This window comes from Triplophysa dalaica, chromosome 4 (genome assembly GCF_015846415.1).
Source record: "Triplophysa dalaica isolate WHDGS20190420 chromosome 4, ASM1584641v1, whole genome shotgun sequence".
In the NCBI taxonomy this organism is placed as follows: Eukaryota; Metazoa; Chordata; class Actinopteri; order Cypriniformes; family Nemacheilidae; genus Triplophysa; species Triplophysa dalaica.
Window position 1 is genome coordinate 21,000,313 of NC_079545.1, and position 20,038 is coordinate 21,020,350.

Sequence of the window (20,038 nt, forward strand, 5' to 3'; positions counted from 1 at the left end):
TTTGGCGCCCCAGCTGCCAGACATTTAAGTTTTTTTATGGGACAGAGACAGACCTCATATTAGTGGCAGTCAAGTTATAAAGGGATAGTATATTTTGTCAGGTGCAAACAGTTCAACAAATAACCGTTGTAATGCATAATGATTCCTTGAATCCTGTAAAACACAAACTACAGGGTCAAATTTCATAAATATTTATTTCATAATAATGAACAATATTTACTACAGCAGAGATCTACAGCACTTCTTCAAATAAATGCTAAAATAGCAATAATAATAGTAATTTTGAGGCCACATTGGAAACACACACACACATTTACAAGTAGTACTTGGCATTAAAAACAATGGCAATACAATATTTTAAGACACTTGGTGTTTTTTTATTCGTTTTTGTTTAATTCCGATATCACAGAGATTCTGCAACAGTCTAACAGTTAATATTGATATGATACAAGATACAAAACCACTGTGAAAACAGTTAGGTGAAAAGAGGGAGGGTAAAGACACGCAAATATGCAAAAAAAAGTCAGTCTAGCCCACTCACCCATTCCCCTTTAAGCAAATAAATAATATTTAAAACTTTCATTTACAAAAATATTTCATGTTTTCCCCTGGTACTCCAGACTGCTACTAGTGTTGAGTGGTTCAAAAGGATGAAGAAAGATTAAAGTGTTAGAAGGTACGAGTGGGCGGGGCATGCATTCAGCTAAGCAGTTGATTCTCATCTTATCCTCTTGTTCTTGTTGTCCTGAGGCTCTTTCGTAGGCTATATTCTGGTGTCATGCTTTTGCTGAAATTCTTAACATCTCTGAGTTTGAACTGTAAACAGTAGAATTAGTTTTCTCTTATTTACCCCAAATCATACATGTAATATATGTGACCCTGGCTTAAATTCCTGGAGGTTTCTTTCAATTTCAATTTGTCAAATCCAGGAAAAGATTGAAAGTAATACATCCTAATTCTACATTATTCATACATAAAACTCCCTGTACTTTGTAGTGGGATTGAATGGAGGCATGCAGGTGATCCAGAGCCCTTTTCAAGAAGCAACAGCACTTTAAAATGCATTGACTTTGCGGTTTGAAGCCTAAATGCGGTGCTCATGGGTCAAAGCTTATATATTTAGGATAGTAAGCTGCAGGAACCTCCAACAGATAGGCCTACAACAAAATCCCAAACTGGATTCTGGAGTGGTTTGTTCTGCCTCATGAGAAACGCAATCATGTTCTGTCCGATAGAGGGCGCTAGAGATTATAGGGTGCAGTAGAGAGAATGGCACTTGTGGGAGACTCCTGCCCTTTCTGCTGAAGAACTGCATGTCAGGGTTTTACAAACATGTTGAGGGTGGAGGCAGGTTAAACCATAACATTAATATAAATATACAAGAAGTTTTATTTGTCTCGTCCATAATACAATATCTAGAAAGGTATATATCTATATATGTTTCCATTCTGCGTTCATTTGTGCATCTGGTTTGAGATGCATATAGTTTTTTACAACTCTAAAATAATCACACAATGTACAAATCACAAACATAGAAAACATTCAAAAACACAAAAGAAGGAATTAAAAATGCTTCATTCTCTATCTTACATTCAGGGCTTGGAGTTCAAAGTATATTTCAGGTATTATATTTTATAACATATTTTGTTCTTATGGCTACAAGTTTGCTACAAAGCTGACTTAGAACTTCCTTCATAGTATTAATATAAACCACCTCAATTATTATCTCATTTTTGTTTTGAGAAATTCTTTCGAACAGAATTCTAATATGATCAGTGATCATTTAATTTCCTTATTGTACTTCTGTCTCTTCTGTAACGTAAACATAAGGTCATACACATACAATTTAAGATTCATACATCAACTAGGGGTAAATTCTGACATCACACTGTAAACTCCAAGTGTAAAGCACACCGCATACTGCAGATGAACGGGCAGACCGAGGACCTTCAGTAATTTCAACGTAACGTGATAAAACGGAGATTAAAAAGAAAAAGATAAGAGGATGCGTAATGTGAGAGGTGCACTTTGATCCCACAGGCTGTGATTTTCTTCACTTAAGGTCCAAAATATCCTCCTCAAAAGAAGCAGAGAAGGTAAAAGGGCTGGCCGTGGGTGGGCTGTCATCTCGTGGCTCCATCTCAGAACCAGATAAGCACAGCCGGTGGATGTCGGTTTCTCCATCTAGAGACTCCATTTCCACTCTGATTGAAAATATCTCATAGTGAGTATTATCACTGGTTTGCTTGAGTCTAACATGCAGAAAGAACCTACTGACACTTACTGCTCAGTGATAATGGTTTCTGCTGTTCTCTTTTGATCGTCCTCCTTTGCTTTCTTGCTCACTCTTCTCTGTTTCACCGAGTTACTGTCTGACTTATTGCTGGGTTCCTCAGTCAAACCTAGAGGTACAAGGTGCAAGGGAATCACGTAAGACATTTGGAATACATATGATATAAAAACATTTCAAATCGCTTTTAATGAAATTGATGTATGACATGAATGTTTCTTTGAAGCTAGATTGATTTTTGATACAATAAAAAAATCCTGTAATTTAATTGTTATTATTAGTTTTAGCTCAGGAACACAAACATCAGATTTACCGAGCAGTTCTTTCCGTGTGCGGCTGGCGATTTCTTTGATCTCCATCCGGGACACCGAGAGGGAAGGTGTGGTTGAGATCGTAGGGGCAGGGGCTATCACGCTGGAAGTGGGAGCCGTGACTAGTTTATTGACCAGTGGAGACTTGAGTGGTCTCTCTATGCTCCGGCCAACTAGGTTACTCAATGGGATCTTATAGATGTGTTTAGATGGAGCTTCACCTTGAAGAGAGAAAATAGTGGTTGGAAAAGATGTAGAAAAATGACAGAATGAGAGGTGCTGTTTGGCATCACTTGCATGTACTGTACTTTCCACGATTTTAAAGATAAATACAGAAACCACTGCTGGAGTTTGAGACTCAGGATTAAAGGGAGCGTTTATACACTTTATCACAGTTATTTGTGACTCAACTCTATTGTGTCGACTTGTTGAACCATGTTTTTCAATTAAACTGTCCTGACCCAATGTTGATACAAGGTATGGATTATGCACTTTCCACAATACCTACTCGCCACACCATCCATGACTGATAGTGTGGTAGAAGATTTATGTCAGGCACCTCTTTGTCAGGATTGGGGAGGTAGAACCCAATTGCAGGCAGGACTCAGGGATAGCGGGGTTAACAGATAATTTATTATATATATCACAAGACTAAAAAGGCAAAACAAAACCCACAATGGGGTAAACAGGGTAAATAATAAACTTAACCAAGAACACTGACTCACTAAAGCTGGGTACAAAAACAAACACTTGATATAAACTGAACTGACACTTACTTAGAACAACTCAGACGAGGACCAGGTATACACACAGCATACAAATACAGGTACAGCTTACAATGCACGAGCAACGAGACAAAGAAACATGAGGACTCTTTATAGGGGAAACAAACAGAGGATGGTAACGAGCAACAGGTGCTGGGGATTAGCACTCAGGGAAAGCTGACGAGAAGAGAGAGGGGCGGGGCCAGAGACGAGACACGGAGAGAGAAGAAATCGTCTCTCTCCCACATGAAACAGAGGATTCTGTATGATTCCACCCCTAGACCAAGAAATACCTGACAAGGTGAGGTGGAATCATGACACTCTTATTGAACTTCATAAACAGTTTTCACATGCAAGTGAAGGGTAAGTTCACCAAAAAAATGAAAATTCTGTCATGAATTACCCTCAAGTTGTTCCACAAGTGTCATATCTTCATTCATCTTCAGAACACAAGATAGTTTTGATGAGGTCTGATGAACGAAGGTTTCAGTTGTGGAACACCTTGAGGGTAATTCATGAAAGAATTGTCACTTTTGGGTGAACTATCCCTTTAAAACAATGCAACTCTAAGAATGATCAGTCTCTAATTTCCATGTTTCTGAGAATGTAGGACAAGCACGTGGGGAAAAGCATGTGTTTAAAGGGGAAGGTACTTAATCAATTTGACACCAACAGTGCTGGCTTTCTGCTTATGATCAAAAATAAGCCAAAGTTATGTAAAAATCCCTTGCTTTTTGTGAGTCTTTGCTGCTTTTACCAATAGATATGATCGAATGAGAACAGAAAAAGAATCACATTTTTATCACTCAAATAAGTGCACCAGTGTCAAACAAGCATCGTCAAAAAAAGCTGTTAGAAAAACCTTTATAAGGAAAGTTTCAAGTTATAAAGTTATCTCTGCTTTAAGAAAATAATGAGTTGTAATGTGCATGCCATGCTATTGTTTATTGATGTGCAGTGTACGAGTGATGGTGTGCAGGCACGATTGCTATATTGAATGCAGTGTACCAACTATGCACATTCTGACTTGAACATTTAAAACGAATGGTGATTTCAATGAATAGTGATTTAGAAACATTATCACCTTGTTTAAGGCTGTATGTCCACCGGAGCATTTTTAGACGTCAAAACATCAACTTGTATGAAAACTGTCTATACAGCCGCTTGTCTGAAAATCATTCATTCTACATAGATATGCGGTTATACGATGTGCTGATTGGTTGGTGTAATATTTGTTCAGCCCCTGCTGCTCTGTGATTGGACAGCGGAGTAAAAAGTGACATTGATAAGCTGAATGTTCTTCTCCACGTTGAGAACTTTTCAACTCTCGCTACTTGGCCAAAAACACCAGCTGCTGTTGTTTTTTAAAAGCACACCACTTTAATTGAAATCGATTGTAAAAAAAATACCAGTCTCAGGATAAATGATCCGGTGGACACGCAGCCTAATGCTAGAAAAAGAATACGTATGGCAATACGTAGGCAACAAAAGCAAAAGATTCGGTTATAGACTAATTTAATGTCCATCTGCATATATAGATTTCCAGGCCAGGAAGGATCCTTCCCCTTTAAGTTAATTTAGGAAAATTAGAGGATGATAATTAAACACAGAATTGTTATGTTATGAAAACATGCATGTTTCTGGAATATGCTGAAAGTATTTCACAGGCATCTTTGCACCATGGGACAGAACGATACGGCGCAAATTTTGTTTATATGCAGATGCTAAACAAATTTTGCTATCAGATGCAAAATCGGATGATATGGTTCTATTTCCTTTGGTGCAAAAATGCAGACGACGGATTAGTTGTTTCAAATAAGAAGAATATGGATTTTGTCACAGCCCCTTATTCTGCCTGTCTGTGAAGAGGGGCGATGACAAAAGTATCCATGGGGACACAAGGATCCATAACTCATGCCGCAGAAAATGTGTCCCATTTCCCTAAAGCATTACCTCAGGTTACTTTCATTGTTTATTTTTTGTTGCCAATGGCACCAATTCACTCTCTGATTGCTTCATTGGACTTCAAAAAGGAAGGGACACATTACATTCTCTGCTAATTTTACAGAACACGGTCTGCATGCATCTTTTAATTAAATAAAAGGCAGCTTGAGTCTCCGTGGCAACGTGCATTAGCAAGGCAGCGTGCGGAATGTAGGCAATCAGAAATCCCTGCAGTACCTTCAGAGTCTTTAGACATGTAGAGGGATAGCTTGGTGCCGTAGGGGATCCGAATACAATCTGGACCAGGGATGGAAAAAAGCATTACATTAACCCGACCCACGCATAGCTCAAAAGACAAATACACTAAAAGACATAGACGAGAACAGATATACACTTTGCACAGTGCACTCACTAACCATGAACAAACCCAAGATTTATTTTAAGAAAAACAAAAGAAGAGACACTGTATACAAGATTCCTGTAAACAAGATTCACGTCATTTACATACAGTATGATAGGCTACCAGAGAAATGATTCCCATTCAAACTGAGAGACCAGGAGAGCAACTGCTGTCCCCTCAAATAAAATGAGTCAAAACAGATACAATTTGAACATATTTTATGATTAGAAACGTAAGCCTACCATCTCCAAGAGGTGAAGGGAAGACAGGCATCTCGTAGCCAGTGGGAGTCTGAGGTGAACTCTGGGAACTAGTGTCTCTGGAGCTACAGTTAGATGCTGAGTTAATAGGTGCTGATGAGATGAAATAAATATCAGACTAGGGAGAAAGAAAGAGGGAGAGATTGTGATGATTAATCCTTGAGAACATACAATTATTACACACAAAGAAACATTATATAGATAAAAAGGCTAGTAAAGATTTATTTCATTACAAGAACATACTAGAACAAAACAGAACTGAACAGTTGAAGATTTGTGGATGACAAAGTGTAAGGTCAAAAAAGTATCACAAGAGAATTAAAATGAAGAAGACTTATTTAAACTTGACAGTAAACTTTTAGGATTTTGAAATTTTATAAAGGTACATTAAAGTGCTATAACAGTGCATAAACAGTGCCCAGTCAGATTTTCTTTCTGATTTGTTCTATTTGACCACAGTTGACACTTTACAATAAGTTTGTACTTGTTTAAGGAGCCATTCTTTTGATGTTTTTTTATGTTTTTTGGGTGTTTAACAATGGATGTTTCTAATTTCAAAAACGCATTATGTTTCACATATTTCAAGTCTATTCTTCACTGCTGTCCCTCTTCTCACTAAACGACTGGATTTCATTCAGTCTATATAAAGTCCCTCCTTCCGAAAAGCTCTGATTGGTGAAGCTGACCAGGTCTGTCGTGATTGATTCCCCGCTTAGAGTGTGTGTGATGTCCCACCCATACCATATCAGCGAGCTACTCAGGATGTTGGTTTTACACATTATTCTTGCACATCCCTGCCTATATTAGATCATTATTATCATTTATTCTGTATACTGTGCTGCACTTTTTATTTTGATTGCACATTTTAATCTTTATTTTTATTTTTTTCTACCATATTTATCAGGGCTCTAGAGTGCGACTAATTTGGTCGCACATGCGACCTTATTTTTCAATGGTGCGACTTAAAATTATCAGAGGTCGCACCGGTGCGATCAGCCATTCGGGGGGAAAAAAGTATCCGCAACTCTGAAAGTCTTCCTGTGATTCAATAACAGACACACGTTAGACCCATATCGTGGTCTAAACCAATCATTGATAGTGAGGGGCGGACCCCCCTCTGATTGGCTGTGGTCCAGATATTCCTGCACGTGAGTGTACCAGAGGTCTCGTTAACTGAAAAGATCTGTCATTGACGGATTTTTCACCCGTGACGGAAAAATCTGATGGCCGCCCGTCATTTTGGCGGATTACAATGAGGGCAATTTGTAAATCCCCATTTCCCTTCAGCGTGATATGCTCGAAAAGCAACCTGCGTGTTTTCAGCTGTTATTGTTACTGACTTGACATACGCGTCGGATGTCGCGCTGGGACGCGGGAAAGACAGTTCACCTATCCAAGTAAACCACATAACATGAAGAATGAAGGAGTATAAATGCACATTTCCCGCCAGTACTGTGTAAACTATGTCACGCAAAGTTTTTTATACAATGTTTTCGTGAGTTGACAGAGCTCACAGTCTGCAGCACCAGGAGTTATCACCGCTCCGCTCCTCACGCGAGCCGGACCGCGATCGCAAAACATACAAGAGATGATCAAAAGTCTAGATAAACACACGATAAACAACGTAAAACTTGCTTCACTGCTTATTATTTGTTGTCCGTAATGTTTGCTAATTTCTTGTGTAGTGATAATGGCAGAGCTCTAGTTCTTTATGTGTGTGCTGCACCATTTTCATTACTTTCGTTTTATTCAAACGGTTTTGTACAGTATTTTTATAGACTTCAACACTAGGATTTTTTTTAAATAAATTGTTAATAGAGTAAGTCTCTCACCACTGGAAAGTGACTTTTTCTTGTGATACTGGACTGTTGTGCTTTTAATTTCATCATTGACCTTTAAACACGATTTACTCCAAATTCCGTTCCTAAAAATCACAGCGCTTCAGTCGACATCAGACATAACTTTTGTTAAATACACAAGATATGAGCAAAATAAAAAGTGATTTGGAAAGGGCTTGAATATGGTATCAAAAACTGTAACGGCTTTATTGGGCATTCGGTTGTATCACAATACAACAAGTTCCGGGACGCCAGTACAGCGTGATGACGTCACGAACATACAAATTAGCACCTAGCACCACCTTGAACCATAGTGATGAGTAATGACAGATTATGACGGATTTTTTACGAGCCTCTCAGTCAAAATGACGGACAAAAAAAAACTCTAGCGCAACCTCTGGTGTGTACGTTTGAAAATGCGTGTGCTGCAGTGAGACAGAGAGGTGAGGAGACTAATGCTGTTAGTTAAACAGAGTGAATGTAGAAGGGGATGATGAGAGAAGATGAAAAGAACAATTCACAACTTTTTCGTAAATTATGTTAATTTAAGGCCTGATCCGTCCAAAAATCATAAGCAATGCTCCGACACAGAGCCTTCAAGCATTGGTCAATTTATCTTTAGATCTTTTAAGTTTAAATTTCACTTCACTGAAGCACTTTAAGCACCAACACTTTTTCAGTAAATTACCTTTCTTGTAAATTTGTGCTTCAAATAAAGAACTTAATGTTGAACAGTGCTCCCCCGTGACCCGAGGTAGTTCGGATAAGCGGCAGAAAATGGATGGATGGATGTTGAACAGTTTGTAAGATAAACATTTACAAGTAAATTTTGCCCATATGGACATTAAACAAAAGTGAACAGGTCAAAGCAAGTAAATGTTAAATGCGATGCGGTCTAAAATTTGGGTGCACCTAACTTTTGTGCTGGTGCACCCAAGAAAAAAAGTAAGGCGCACCAGTGCAACCAGTGCAAAAAGTTAGTCTAGAGCCCTGTTTATGTATATTCTCTTGTCTTGTGTACATATAATTGCACTGTCCATTGAGCGGACCTGACCTGACTCACATTTCCCTGCTGATTATATCCTGTATAATTGTGTATGTGACAAATAAAACCTTGAATCCTGTTGTGATTGGTCGGTGCCCCTCTCAGTGCACGTGTATTTATTAACTTTTAGCAATAAACAGTAAAAATGGCGTCAACTTCACTTTATCAGTTAAAAACATGTAAATCGATCGAAGTGTAACGGAGGTCTGCTAGTGCATGTGCAAACGTCAATCTTTGTTAGCGATCGATTTTTCCCCCTACTATGGCGAAATGACACCGGACTGAATGGCGTCACACCGGTTATATTACTTAACACTATTAACAGAAGCATTAGTTTTGCCTATATAGGACCCAAGTAACACAAGCAGATTGACCAGGAGACATTTGCAACCAGAACTTCAAAGGACGCTTCATAGAAGTGTTTTAGAGGAAGGCTATGCACACACAAACACACACACAATATCAGTGTACTACACAAAACAGCTTTCACAGCTGATGTTAAAGTCATGGAAGCTGTTATTTGACCGTTGGTAATCTTAGAATGTGTGTAGCTGAATTCTTATTACCAGCTGTAGTACTGTGATGAAAGTGAAAGAAGTTTAGCGCGTAGATAAGTCAAATGTTTACAATTTCTGATAACCAAACACTACTCCAGCAGATCTTCCTCTCCTTTTTTGCATTTATTAATCTTTGATAATGTTAGTTAGTGTCAGCAGAAGTGTTCACTGTTTAGAAAAATATAAAATAATAAATGCTAAAATAAACACAAATTAAGATGAATAAATGCCATAGATGTATTGTTTGTTGTTAGTTAAATAAATTTACCTAAACAATACAACCATTTTGTAAAGTGTTATTTAACCACTCATGATGAAACATCATCAGGATTTGCTCCAACTTGGTCCATGAACATGCCTACATCCTATCAATTAAGCAGAATTTCTTGTTCATTTTTTACCTTTACCTCTGACAGAAAGTATACTAAACTGTAATTTTTATTAGAAAAAAGATTCATGAAATAAAAATTGCAACATTCAGATTGTCTTTTGAAGTCCACTGTGTATAAATGTTTAAGCACCATTTTGCTTTGTTTTATTCTATTAGAACACTTACTCTGCATGCCGTGAGTTGGAGTTCTGGAACAACAGCTGTATACACTAGGTTGCCATTAACAACTAGTCGAATCTCTATGGAGTCAGTGGTGAAGGCCAGGATATAGGGGAATGCACACACTGTGAAACAGGAAATGACATCACTGGACTATTAGGCTATTTTAAATCTGCACAAGGTATTTCTGCCAATACAGATCAATGAATATAATAACAATGCAGTACAATAAGCTGCTACAGGTACTAACCAATAGCATTGGGCATTTGGTTCCAGCTGAAATGGAAGTCTGAGGAGTTTGGCTGAATCATGGGTGTGGCTCCATTAAATGGACACACCTTCTTATAGACACAAATATCTATCAAAACAAATGTAAAACAGTATTAGAGGATCAGACTGAGACACAGATAAACATAATCACTAACATTTCCACAACAATAAACACGAACTGTTATAGCAAAGAAGAAGTCCAGCCTCTCCATCTTCATATACATCTATGGCAGCAACAAAGTTCACCTAAAGACAAGCAAAGTAAACCACATCAATAAGCGCCTTTTAGGAAATGCAAATGGTTAATCATCATGTGGAATTCACAAACATAATTATTCTTAGAGAGTAAAAATCTTGGAATTTATTTAACTGCATCTTAATGTAAGAGTATTGCTCACCCGGTTGGCATCCACATGATGTAGTCTATAAGCATCTCCCGTGCTCTCATTAATCAAATCAAACTGATGTCTGTAAGCCACACATATCATGTGATCATTCTCTCCTGTTGGACCATCAACCAAAGCCATGACCACCGGGGAGTCACACAAACAAATCTCCTAAAACAGAGAAAACCACACATAAGACAAACGTTTATTTTGAAGTATCTTTTCTATACGCTACAAATAAATACGTGTAAACTGAAATGCATTCAATGGATTTTAAGTTCAACCGATGTATACAGATGAAACGTTTCTCTCATTACTGAATCACCTATGTTAGTGTGAATTACATTTATTTCCTACCCGTATGTATTGGAACTCTTCCACAGGTGTGTCACTAGCTCCCGCCACCGTAGCAAAAGAGCCCAGGCATTCAAGGCGTGACTGTTTCCTGGTGATGAGAAGGAGCTTGTTTCTTATCGCTGCAACGATTCTGAGCTCCACTGCGTGGTGTGTGTTTATTGAGTAGAGATGGCAGCCTGAGAAAACATCATTCTATTAGCTTTAAAGGCCATAAAATCATTTTCAGAAATCATCTTATTATTTTAATGTAAAAAAACAAGCAAAATATAGACTGTAATGTTACTGAACATGTGTGCATTAATGGACTGCCCTTAACTTCCAAATTTGCAAATAATAGAGTGCCTGTATATTATTTCTGATAACAAGCAAAAGAAACCTAGAATAGCCCTTACTTGGCTAAACTTGCCTCTCTAATATTTTGAATTTAGACTGTGATACCAAGCTCAACCGCTAGATGTCAATGTCCCATACGGTTTCTCTAAAAGCGACTAAACTACAGGACCCATTCAACAAGTTGTTTATTAAATAAAAATTAACATACATCCAAATTTAAGAAATTGTTTATTTAATTCAATTATTATACAATAAAATAATAATATACCCTGAATTAATATTAGCATAAATTTAATTAAATAAAATATTACAATATATATATAATATTATATGATATATAATTATAAAATATTATAAATGATTAGACTAGCAAGACCGATGAACAAACACAGAACGGTCGATGACACATGTGGATTAACTAACCAGAAATATAGTAATGCCAACACAATCTAACAACGAAAACGTAACTATTTACAATGTTGTGAATCGTACAGGAACGTACAGTTCCTAGAAAAAGCAAAACTGAAGCCTAACCCCTAACCGCGCTCCAACCCTAATGTCACAGGAACGAAAAAAATCGTATTGAAATGTACTAATGATATTTTATGACTGTATAAGAATCAGCCAAAATTAGCCACATGGTAAAATATTAGTTTTTTGCCGTGAGATTTTGTTGTTGAGTCTTTACTTTTGTGCCAGATACTGTTCTAAATAGGTTCGAATATATAAGATTATGGTCTGATCCTCAACATTGATATTTCAAGGCTAAAAATTAAACAAATGAATATGTAAAAAAACATTAATATTTATATAACATAAACAAAATATAATATAAATACATTAATATTTGAGTAAAGTTTTCCCTACCTTTGGTTTTCTCAAGCTTGTTCTCTCTGCTGTCGCATTTGGTACGTACAAGCTGTCGCTCCTCTATCCCTCGTTTCAGTGTGCTCAGTCTATAAACATAAAGACGAGCATCTTTTCCTGTGACAGAAATATGAAATAAATGAAACCAAATTAAACAAAAACTGTTTGACTTCAATGCTTAATCAGGACACATTTGTGTGTTCCCACAATGAACAAAATGTTCACAAGAGTGCAGCTACTTGTATGCTGTTTTGCCGATGCCACATACAAATAAGAGCTTTCATTACTGCTACAGTACATTGTGGGATGATAATAGCTCAGCAACAAATAAATGGACCCTTCGCTTCAGACTGAAAGACATCTTGGCTAATACAACATGTTTGGTTCTGAAATGCCTGTCATTGTGAATGAGAAGTTGCTTGGTGACGGGGCTGATAACAAATTCATTATTTTCCTTCTGCACAAGTAATGCTTTCCATTCAGGAGCGAGAGTCTCGTGGTTTACACCTTCTTGAACTAATGATCAGAACAGAAAATGATGGCAAACACTAAATTACATGGATCTCTGCTCTGTGCTTCACTCCATAATGAGCTGAACAATGCAAACGTTCTATGTGTGTGTGTTACTATTTTGTGGTGTTCTAGGCCATCTAAAGATGCTCATTAAAATAGAGACCAGAGTTTTCGATAATGTCAAATTCTTTCTCATGGTCTCTTTCTCTGTTACCACAATGCTACATACTGTTTCTCTGCCCAAATAAAAAACTGTGCCATATTTCTAGGCACATATAAATATAAACACATATTTCTTACCCTTATCTGCTCTAACAATGATGAGGTCCTGAGGTTCAAGAACATGCAATTGTTTGACAGTTAGGGTTTTGTCAAATACTTGCACTGGAGGCAGGGTTGGTGAATCTAGACCAGAATAAAGAGTAAAACATTAAGTTATTGTCTGCAAAGTAACTTATTAAAATAAATAGTAAAAAATATGTCATTATTTACTCCTTGCGTTGTTGTAAAAACCAAATTTTTGGTACTTTCATCCTTTTGTTGGGTATTTTAACTTAGCGGGACAGTTCGTCCAAAAAAGAAAATTCTGTCATCATTTACTCACCCTCGAGTTGTTCCAAACCTGTATACATTTTTTTTACTGCTGAACATTAAGGAATATGTTTGTAAGAATGTCAGTATCCAAACAGATCTCATCCCTATTGACTCCCATAGTATTTATTTTCCCTACTATAGCAGTAAATTGGGGATGAGATCTGTTTGGCTACTGACATTTCTACAGATATCTGCCTTTGAAGAGATTTTGACAGGTTTGGAACAACTCGAGGGTGAGTAAATGATGACAGAATATTCATTTTTGTGTGAACTTTAATGTAATTAAATTAATATAAAATAAAGTATTTAATATAAATGTATAATATACATCAAACAGTTGTATGATAATTATAATAATTATATTATTATTAATTATTATGATTAACATTCGTGTGTCCGATAAAACGTCTTTTTACAGTATATATTGTCAATACTAGGATATTGTGACTCCCATGGATTGAATAAAGAAATAATTTTCCATTACTATTAATTTTCATCTTTAAACTGTGTTGAAAATATTGCAGAAACATACACTACTAAGAACACTAAGTACATGGAAGGGAATAGAATACACATGTATCCACTAAGGTTGTGTAATGGGAACAGACTTTGTGGTCTTGGATAACATACCTGCATTGGACAACAGTGGATCTGATGCTAAAAAGTGAACACATATCAGCAAGGTTAATTTGAAAGAATTGATGTTTAATGCAGCATGTTGTCATTTTCCTTCTGAAACCTTGAATGTCCAAATTACGTACGTTTTAAATGATTAAATAATGCTTTGTCAAAGATGACAAGCACTTTTTAAAACTTTTTATTAATAAGGAACATGAAGGGGGACTAATAATAATGACTAATGGTAAAAGATAAAAATCATGAAATATGGAGATATGAGGTTTCAGAAGGACAGCAGCAATATATGCAGTACATTACAGTATATTACTGCAACTAAAATGTTACACCCTCAAACATTTTCAATGTTTTACTCTTCTGCTGTTTAACTACTATTATGATGCACATATATCGAACAGAAAGAACACAGGTAACAACCGTTTGTATCATAAAAAATGGCTCACTCTCCAGTAGCATGACCCCTGCTGAATCTGTGGCCACTAGTAACGACTGTCCCCATGAGTCTCCACAGACGATGTCATACGGGAAGCTACTGCAGAAAGACTGTGACTCCCATGGCTGTGGAGAAAATCCCAACACAAAGTTAGAAATCACTTAAACTCACATTAATGGCACTAAGAGGTGTTCCCTCACCTCTTTCCTGCAAAGACCTGTAGTGACTAGACTGGTGGGTGCATCACCTCTTACTATAGTTTTCAGCTTCAATGCCTGGAAACATCATTTTATATTCATTATTCACAACCATGTAATATTTGTCATGTTTATATCATTACAGTAATATTTTCTTTGTTCAGTGAGGGAAATAATTATTTGATCCCTGCTGATTTTGTAAGTTTGCCTGCTTACATAGAAAGGAAGGGTCTATAATTTATAGCGGGTTTATTTTAACTGATAGAGACAAAATAATTTTATTTAATATAAAGGTTATAAATTGATTTGCATTTCAGTCATTGAAAAAGTATTTGATCCCCGAGCAAAACATAACTTTGTACTTAGTGGAGAAAACCCTTTTTGCCAAGCACAGAGGTAAAACATTTCTGATAGTTGGTCACCAGGTTTGCACATGTGTCAGGATACATTGAAGTCCACTCCTCTGTAAATCTTTAAGGTTTCTTGGCTGTCGTTTAGCAATTTGGAGTTTTAGCCTCCTTCACAGATTTTCCACAGGACTAGGGTCGAGAGACTGGCTAGGACATTTAATGTGCTTCTCCTTAAGCCACTCTTTGGATGTCTTGTCAATATGTTTTGGGTCTTTGTCATTTTATAGGCATATCCACAACCCATCTTCAGTTATCTAGTTAAGGAGGGAGGTTCCCGTCCAAGATTTATGGTTCACCGGCCCGTCCCTCTGCCCCTCAATGCGGTGAGATCATCCTGTACCCATAGCAGAGATAAAAAGCCCAAAGGCATAATGTTTCCAACACTGTGCTTCTCTGTAGGGCTGGTGATCTTGGGGTCATAGTCAACATTTCTCAATTTTGAGTCAATTTTGGTCTCACAGCAGAGCCAGAACTTTCACCAAAGCCTTTTCTGAATCATCTTGATGTTCATTATCAAACTTCAGATGAGCCAGGCGGGCCTTCTTGGGGAGGAGGACCTTACGGGTGCTTCAGGATTTAAATCTATTGTGGCATAACGTGCTACCAGTAGTTTGCTTGCTAACTGTGGTCCCAACTGTCTTGATATCATTAACAGGCTTCTTCCGTGTAGTTCTGGGCTAATCTTTAACCTTTCTCATGATCATCGTTACTCCATTGGGGGTATCTTGCAGGGAGCTCCAGAACAAGAACATTTGATAGTTATTTTGTATTTATTTTATTTCCAAATAATCGCACCAACAGTTGTCTCCTTCTCACCAAGCATCTGTCTGTAGCCTATTCAAGGTTTGTGCAGGTCTACAATCTTGTCCCTGACATCCTTTGAAACCTAATTTGGTCTTGACCATGGTGGTGGAGAGGTTGAATGGTGGAATCTGTGGAGCCAGAATTCTTGCTAGTTGGTATGGGATCAAATACTTATTTCACTGACTGAAATGCAAATCAATTTATAACCTTTATATAACATTTTTTCTCTAGATTTTTTTATATTCTGTCTCTATCTGTTTAAATAAACCTACCATACAAATGATAGACCTTCATTTCTTTGTAAGCAGGCAAACTTACAAATTCAGCAGGGGATCAAATAATCAATTCCCTCACTGTATATATATACTATCTTTTCGTATAACCTACCTGTCCCACGCGGACGAACTCAGCCTGACGTGCTTCCTCTTTTTTACGGGCAGATTTGGGAGACTCTGGCAGTACGTCACTGAAAGAACGTCGGTTTAGCATGTTCTGCGGAGAGAATGGAACCTGGAGGAGTAGTACACATAAAAAGGGTCTGAGAGACTGACCCAGAGACAGCTGGAAAGGCAGAGCAAAGCAAGAACTGACAACCAACCTAACAAACAGTAAAAGCAATCTCTACCATGTAAATCAGAATTTGGTTTTGCTTTAAAGTGATGCAACAAACATAAATGTTTTAACAGGTTAAAGTCCTGTTGTGTATATAAATATATATGTATATATGAAAGATTGGTAAAGAAAATATATATACAGTATAAATGAATGAAATGGACCATATGAAAGAGCAGATGCTTCTGTCAACAGGTCACTTCTCCACTGTACTGAATGCGTTTATACTGCCCATTAACTTGCCTTTCAGCAAGGGCTTCTGGGAGAATATTATACATCATCTAATTAAAATTCATAAGCAAAGCTGTCCGTCCCCCTCCACCCACCCACACATTTCTGACCTGTTTAACAGAAACAGACAATAGAACAGTACTGGAAACATATACAGACAATACTAGGAGGCCAGTAAGCATTTCCAGGGCAGGCTGAAAAGAGACTGCAGAAGAATAAGAGTGCAATTGAAATCTGTAGTACAGAGTGTTCAAAAAACCCAAAGGCTGTTGGAACTGTGAGAAAAAAAGGCGTGTAAGTCTGAAAGTACAGTATGTGGCGGGAAAAGAAAGTGATACTATAGAAGCTTGAGGTAAACTGTACATAAATAACAGAAGAGTAGACTCTGCTGAACAGAAGAAATGTGCGCTCATACCTTGTGCATGTCAGGCATGAGGTCCTGGTACAGAGACCTGATCAACATGTCCAGCGTACGTTGACGTTTCTGAGCAAAGGTGGGGGTCTCAAGAGTGGCTTTTTCTCCATTTATTACTGAAGGAGACATAGAATGATGAAGTTATTATATAACAGAATTATCTGAAATAGCATGGGAAATTTTAGGGTTATGCAATATCTTAACAATATCTGCTTTTTATTCATTAACTAAAAAAACAATTAAAGTAATCTAACAGGTGTATAGACTAAAGTCATATTAACAAGAAGGACTAAAGGAACAGTTCACCCCAATATTTTGGGTCTTCATTTTGGCTACTACCATATTAGGAAAAATTGCTTTATAAATGTCCCTGTTCTATTGAACACAAAAGAAGATATTTTGAAGAATGTAGGAAAGCAAACAGTTCTGTGGTACTTTTGACTACCACTGTAATGTTTCAACTATGGTAGTCAATGGTGGCCGAGACCTATTTGGTTACAAATATCCTTCCAAATATCTTTCTCTGTGTTCATCAGAACAAATACGTTTATACAGATATGGAACAACTTGAGATAGAGTAAATGAAGACAGAATTTTTTGTTTGAGTGAACTGTGCCTTTAAGTAATTGTACTGAAGTTTTGTATTTTGCATAGATCATTTTAAACCTGAATATTAAAATTTTTACTCAATTACATTTTAAAAGGACAAGGAGGTAACAGCCAATGTTCACAAATGCTCCCATAAAAGATTTCAAGCCATAAAATCGATTTCAGTGTGACATGTAATTTGCTTGTTAAAAGTCCTCTCGTCAGTCACAAGAACACGAGGTCATTGACCTTACTTTAATAGATTTTTTAAATATTTTTAATAATGAATCACTATGCTGGTGTGAATACTAACATTTAACTAGTAAAAAGTCCCTGAACTCCTGGTGGTCTGTGAAGAGTGGAGGTGAAGGAAGGGGTGGTCCAAACAGTGGCACAGTCTCCTCTGAGAAGATTTTCAACCTTCAACAAACAAATGTTACAACCCACACTAATACACACTCAAAAAAAACATTGATGAAATACATACGTTTATACCTGTAACTATCATTCTGGCTATTATACCGAACTAAGGCAAAAATATCTGTGAGGTAAGTTGAGGAAATGATCAAATACAAAAGCTCCACACTAAAACTTCCAATTCACACCTTCTCTTCAACATTTTACATGTTACATTGCAAACCTCAAAAAAACATGCATATACAGTACATTATGTGTACTGTGTTTATAGGTTCAGCTGGTTTTACATTGGAAGGATACGTGTGAAATGGGATCGGATCATAGAGGGTTTGAAAGACGGGGAGGCGTCATCACCCTCTTGAAACACAATAGTCACAATGTCGTTTCCAATGTGTCTCTTTCTCTCTACCTGCGTGGAGATACATAAATGACATTGGTGAAAGCTGTATTCATACATTCATGAAGCGCAATTAAAAAAATCACAAGGAGCTATTATACCAATCTCTGTCCTTCAAATATTAACATAATGAAGGTGAACATGTTTGATTTTGAAAAAGGAGATGTGCCTGAGTTTATCTGTGCGTATGTCCGTCATGTGTAAAAATATATGACCTTTGACACCTCGAGCCTGTTAGTCAGGAAGAATTGAGTCTGAACCATTAAAAGTCAATAAGGAGCTTTATCTTTTATCTCAAGAGCAGACACACATCAAATATCCCCTTAGACTTAATTAACATATGACTGCCCCACACATATCAGTATCTCTCTCTTCAGACATGAATGCACCCACAGCAACAGACATGCTGCTGGCCATGGAGTGTGAGAGGAATAAGTATTTACTTATTGCCATGACTAATACGTTTCGAGTGATTGTTCAATTATGATTCTCCACCACAACCTGCCACTTCCTCCCCCCTCACGTCAAAAGATCCTTCCAAAGACACACATGCTGCACTCGCAACACTCAAACAATTAGGCTTTCGAGACTGCCTTATAAATGTTTCTAAAGGTTTGACAAACAGGGATTTACCTTCCAGGATTAAGATAGCAATTTAATAATGCACCAATTGTCATTATTTACTTTTTTTAAAATCTTATCCACACAATGACTTTCATTGCGACCACCTGTCACCATCTGTCAAGCTTGTTATGGCTAAAGTAGCCCGTGCAAATTTCTTTTTACATTCTGCACATCTGATTCGTTGTGATGTTTTCAGTAACAATACATGCAAGATGCATTATGCATGCAATAGATTTTTGGAGTTAGTGACATCAAATATAGCATGAAATGTCAATGCAACACGTTTTAATATGAGCGCGGATGCAAATGACATTTCAGAGAGTAGACAGAAGTGTGAATAATGACTTGTGTTCCATCTGTAACTCACACAAAGCAATCATAGTGCATGAAATATAGTGGATGTGCCATATTGACTGCTTTTATGGTGCTTTAAAGGGTTGCCGGCTGTAGCGATGTATCTATGAACTGTCTTTGTATGAAATAAGGCTTTACAGATTCTTCCGAATATCTCAATATGTCTTCCAAGAAAAAGTCAGTCATGTATGGAATGACATGAGGGTCAACAATGAAATGAATGTCATTTTTGTGTGAACTATTTACTTAAAAAGAAGTACAATGTAATTTTAATATTTCATACATTTCCATAGTGATTCTTATGTCTGTGAAATGTGTCCGAAACATACAAATTAATAATGTCCTGTCAAAAAGTAAATTTCTATTTACAGTGTGATAGACACTTTTTTCTAGCAAGAAGAACAAGATTTACTTTCACCTATGAAGGATGCTGAATTTGAGAGTCTTGGTTTGTCTGCATTTGTGGTTGTCGAAATATTCTCGTGCATACAAGCTTTCCTGCTTTTTTCATGAGCAGCTCAGCAGGTGCATATTGATACGAAGGGCTGAAGTGGCTCTCAGCTGTAAAGTGCCGAGACCCTGAACCGGCACAAATTCTTTGAAAATCCTGCTATTGTGAACACTTGCGCGAGCACTCTAGA

General features: G+C 37.2%; 1 protein-coding gene across 5 annotated transcripts in view; it reads right to left on the reverse strand.

Annotated features, from left to right (window-relative positions):
* Window positions 1–175: 175 nt before the first annotated feature.
* Window positions 176–20,038, reverse strand: part of garnl3 (GTPase activating Rap/RanGAP domain like 3) — a 54,026-nt gene continuing 34,163 nt past the window's right edge. For 4 of the 5 annotated variants that reach the window (XM_056746629.1, XM_056746633.1, XM_056746631.1 and 1 more), the window contains 20 exons: window positions 18,323–18,431; window positions 18,101–18,146; window positions 17,919–18,025; window positions 17,018–17,133; window positions 16,147–16,269; window positions 14,549–14,623; window positions 14,359–14,473; window positions 13,910–13,936; window positions 12,986–13,090; window positions 12,173–12,289; window positions 10,973–11,148; window positions 10,628–10,786; window positions 10,409–10,475; window positions 10,210–10,317; window positions 9,966–10,084; window positions 5,952–6,087; window positions 5,547–5,606; window positions 2,604–2,822; window positions 2,285–2,402; window positions 176–2,204 (listed from right to left, as the gene is read on the reverse strand). In XM_056746629.1, the coding sequence (XP_056602607.1) occupies window positions 2,054–2,204; window positions 2,285–2,402; window positions 2,604–2,822; window positions 5,547–5,606; window positions 5,952–6,087; window positions 9,966–10,084; window positions 10,210–10,317; window positions 10,409–10,475; window positions 10,628–10,786; window positions 10,973–11,148; window positions 12,173–12,289; window positions 12,986–13,090; window positions 13,910–13,936; window positions 14,359–14,473; window positions 14,549–14,623; window positions 16,147–16,269; window positions 17,018–17,133; window positions 17,919–18,025; window positions 18,101–18,146; window positions 18,323–18,431 (2,253 nt within the window). In that variant the 3' untranslated portion in view covers window positions 176–2,053. The remainder of the gene's footprint in view (window positions 2,205–2,284; window positions 2,403–2,603; window positions 2,823–5,546; window positions 5,607–5,951; window positions 6,088–9,965; window positions 10,085–10,209; window positions 10,318–10,408; window positions 10,476–10,627; window positions 10,787–10,972; window positions 11,149–12,172; window positions 12,290–12,985; window positions 13,091–13,909; window positions 13,937–14,358; window positions 14,474–14,548; window positions 14,624–16,146; window positions 16,270–17,017; window positions 17,134–17,918; window positions 18,026–18,100; window positions 18,147–18,322; window positions 18,432–20,038) is intronic. The other variant, XM_056746630.1, reaches the window with a different exon arrangement.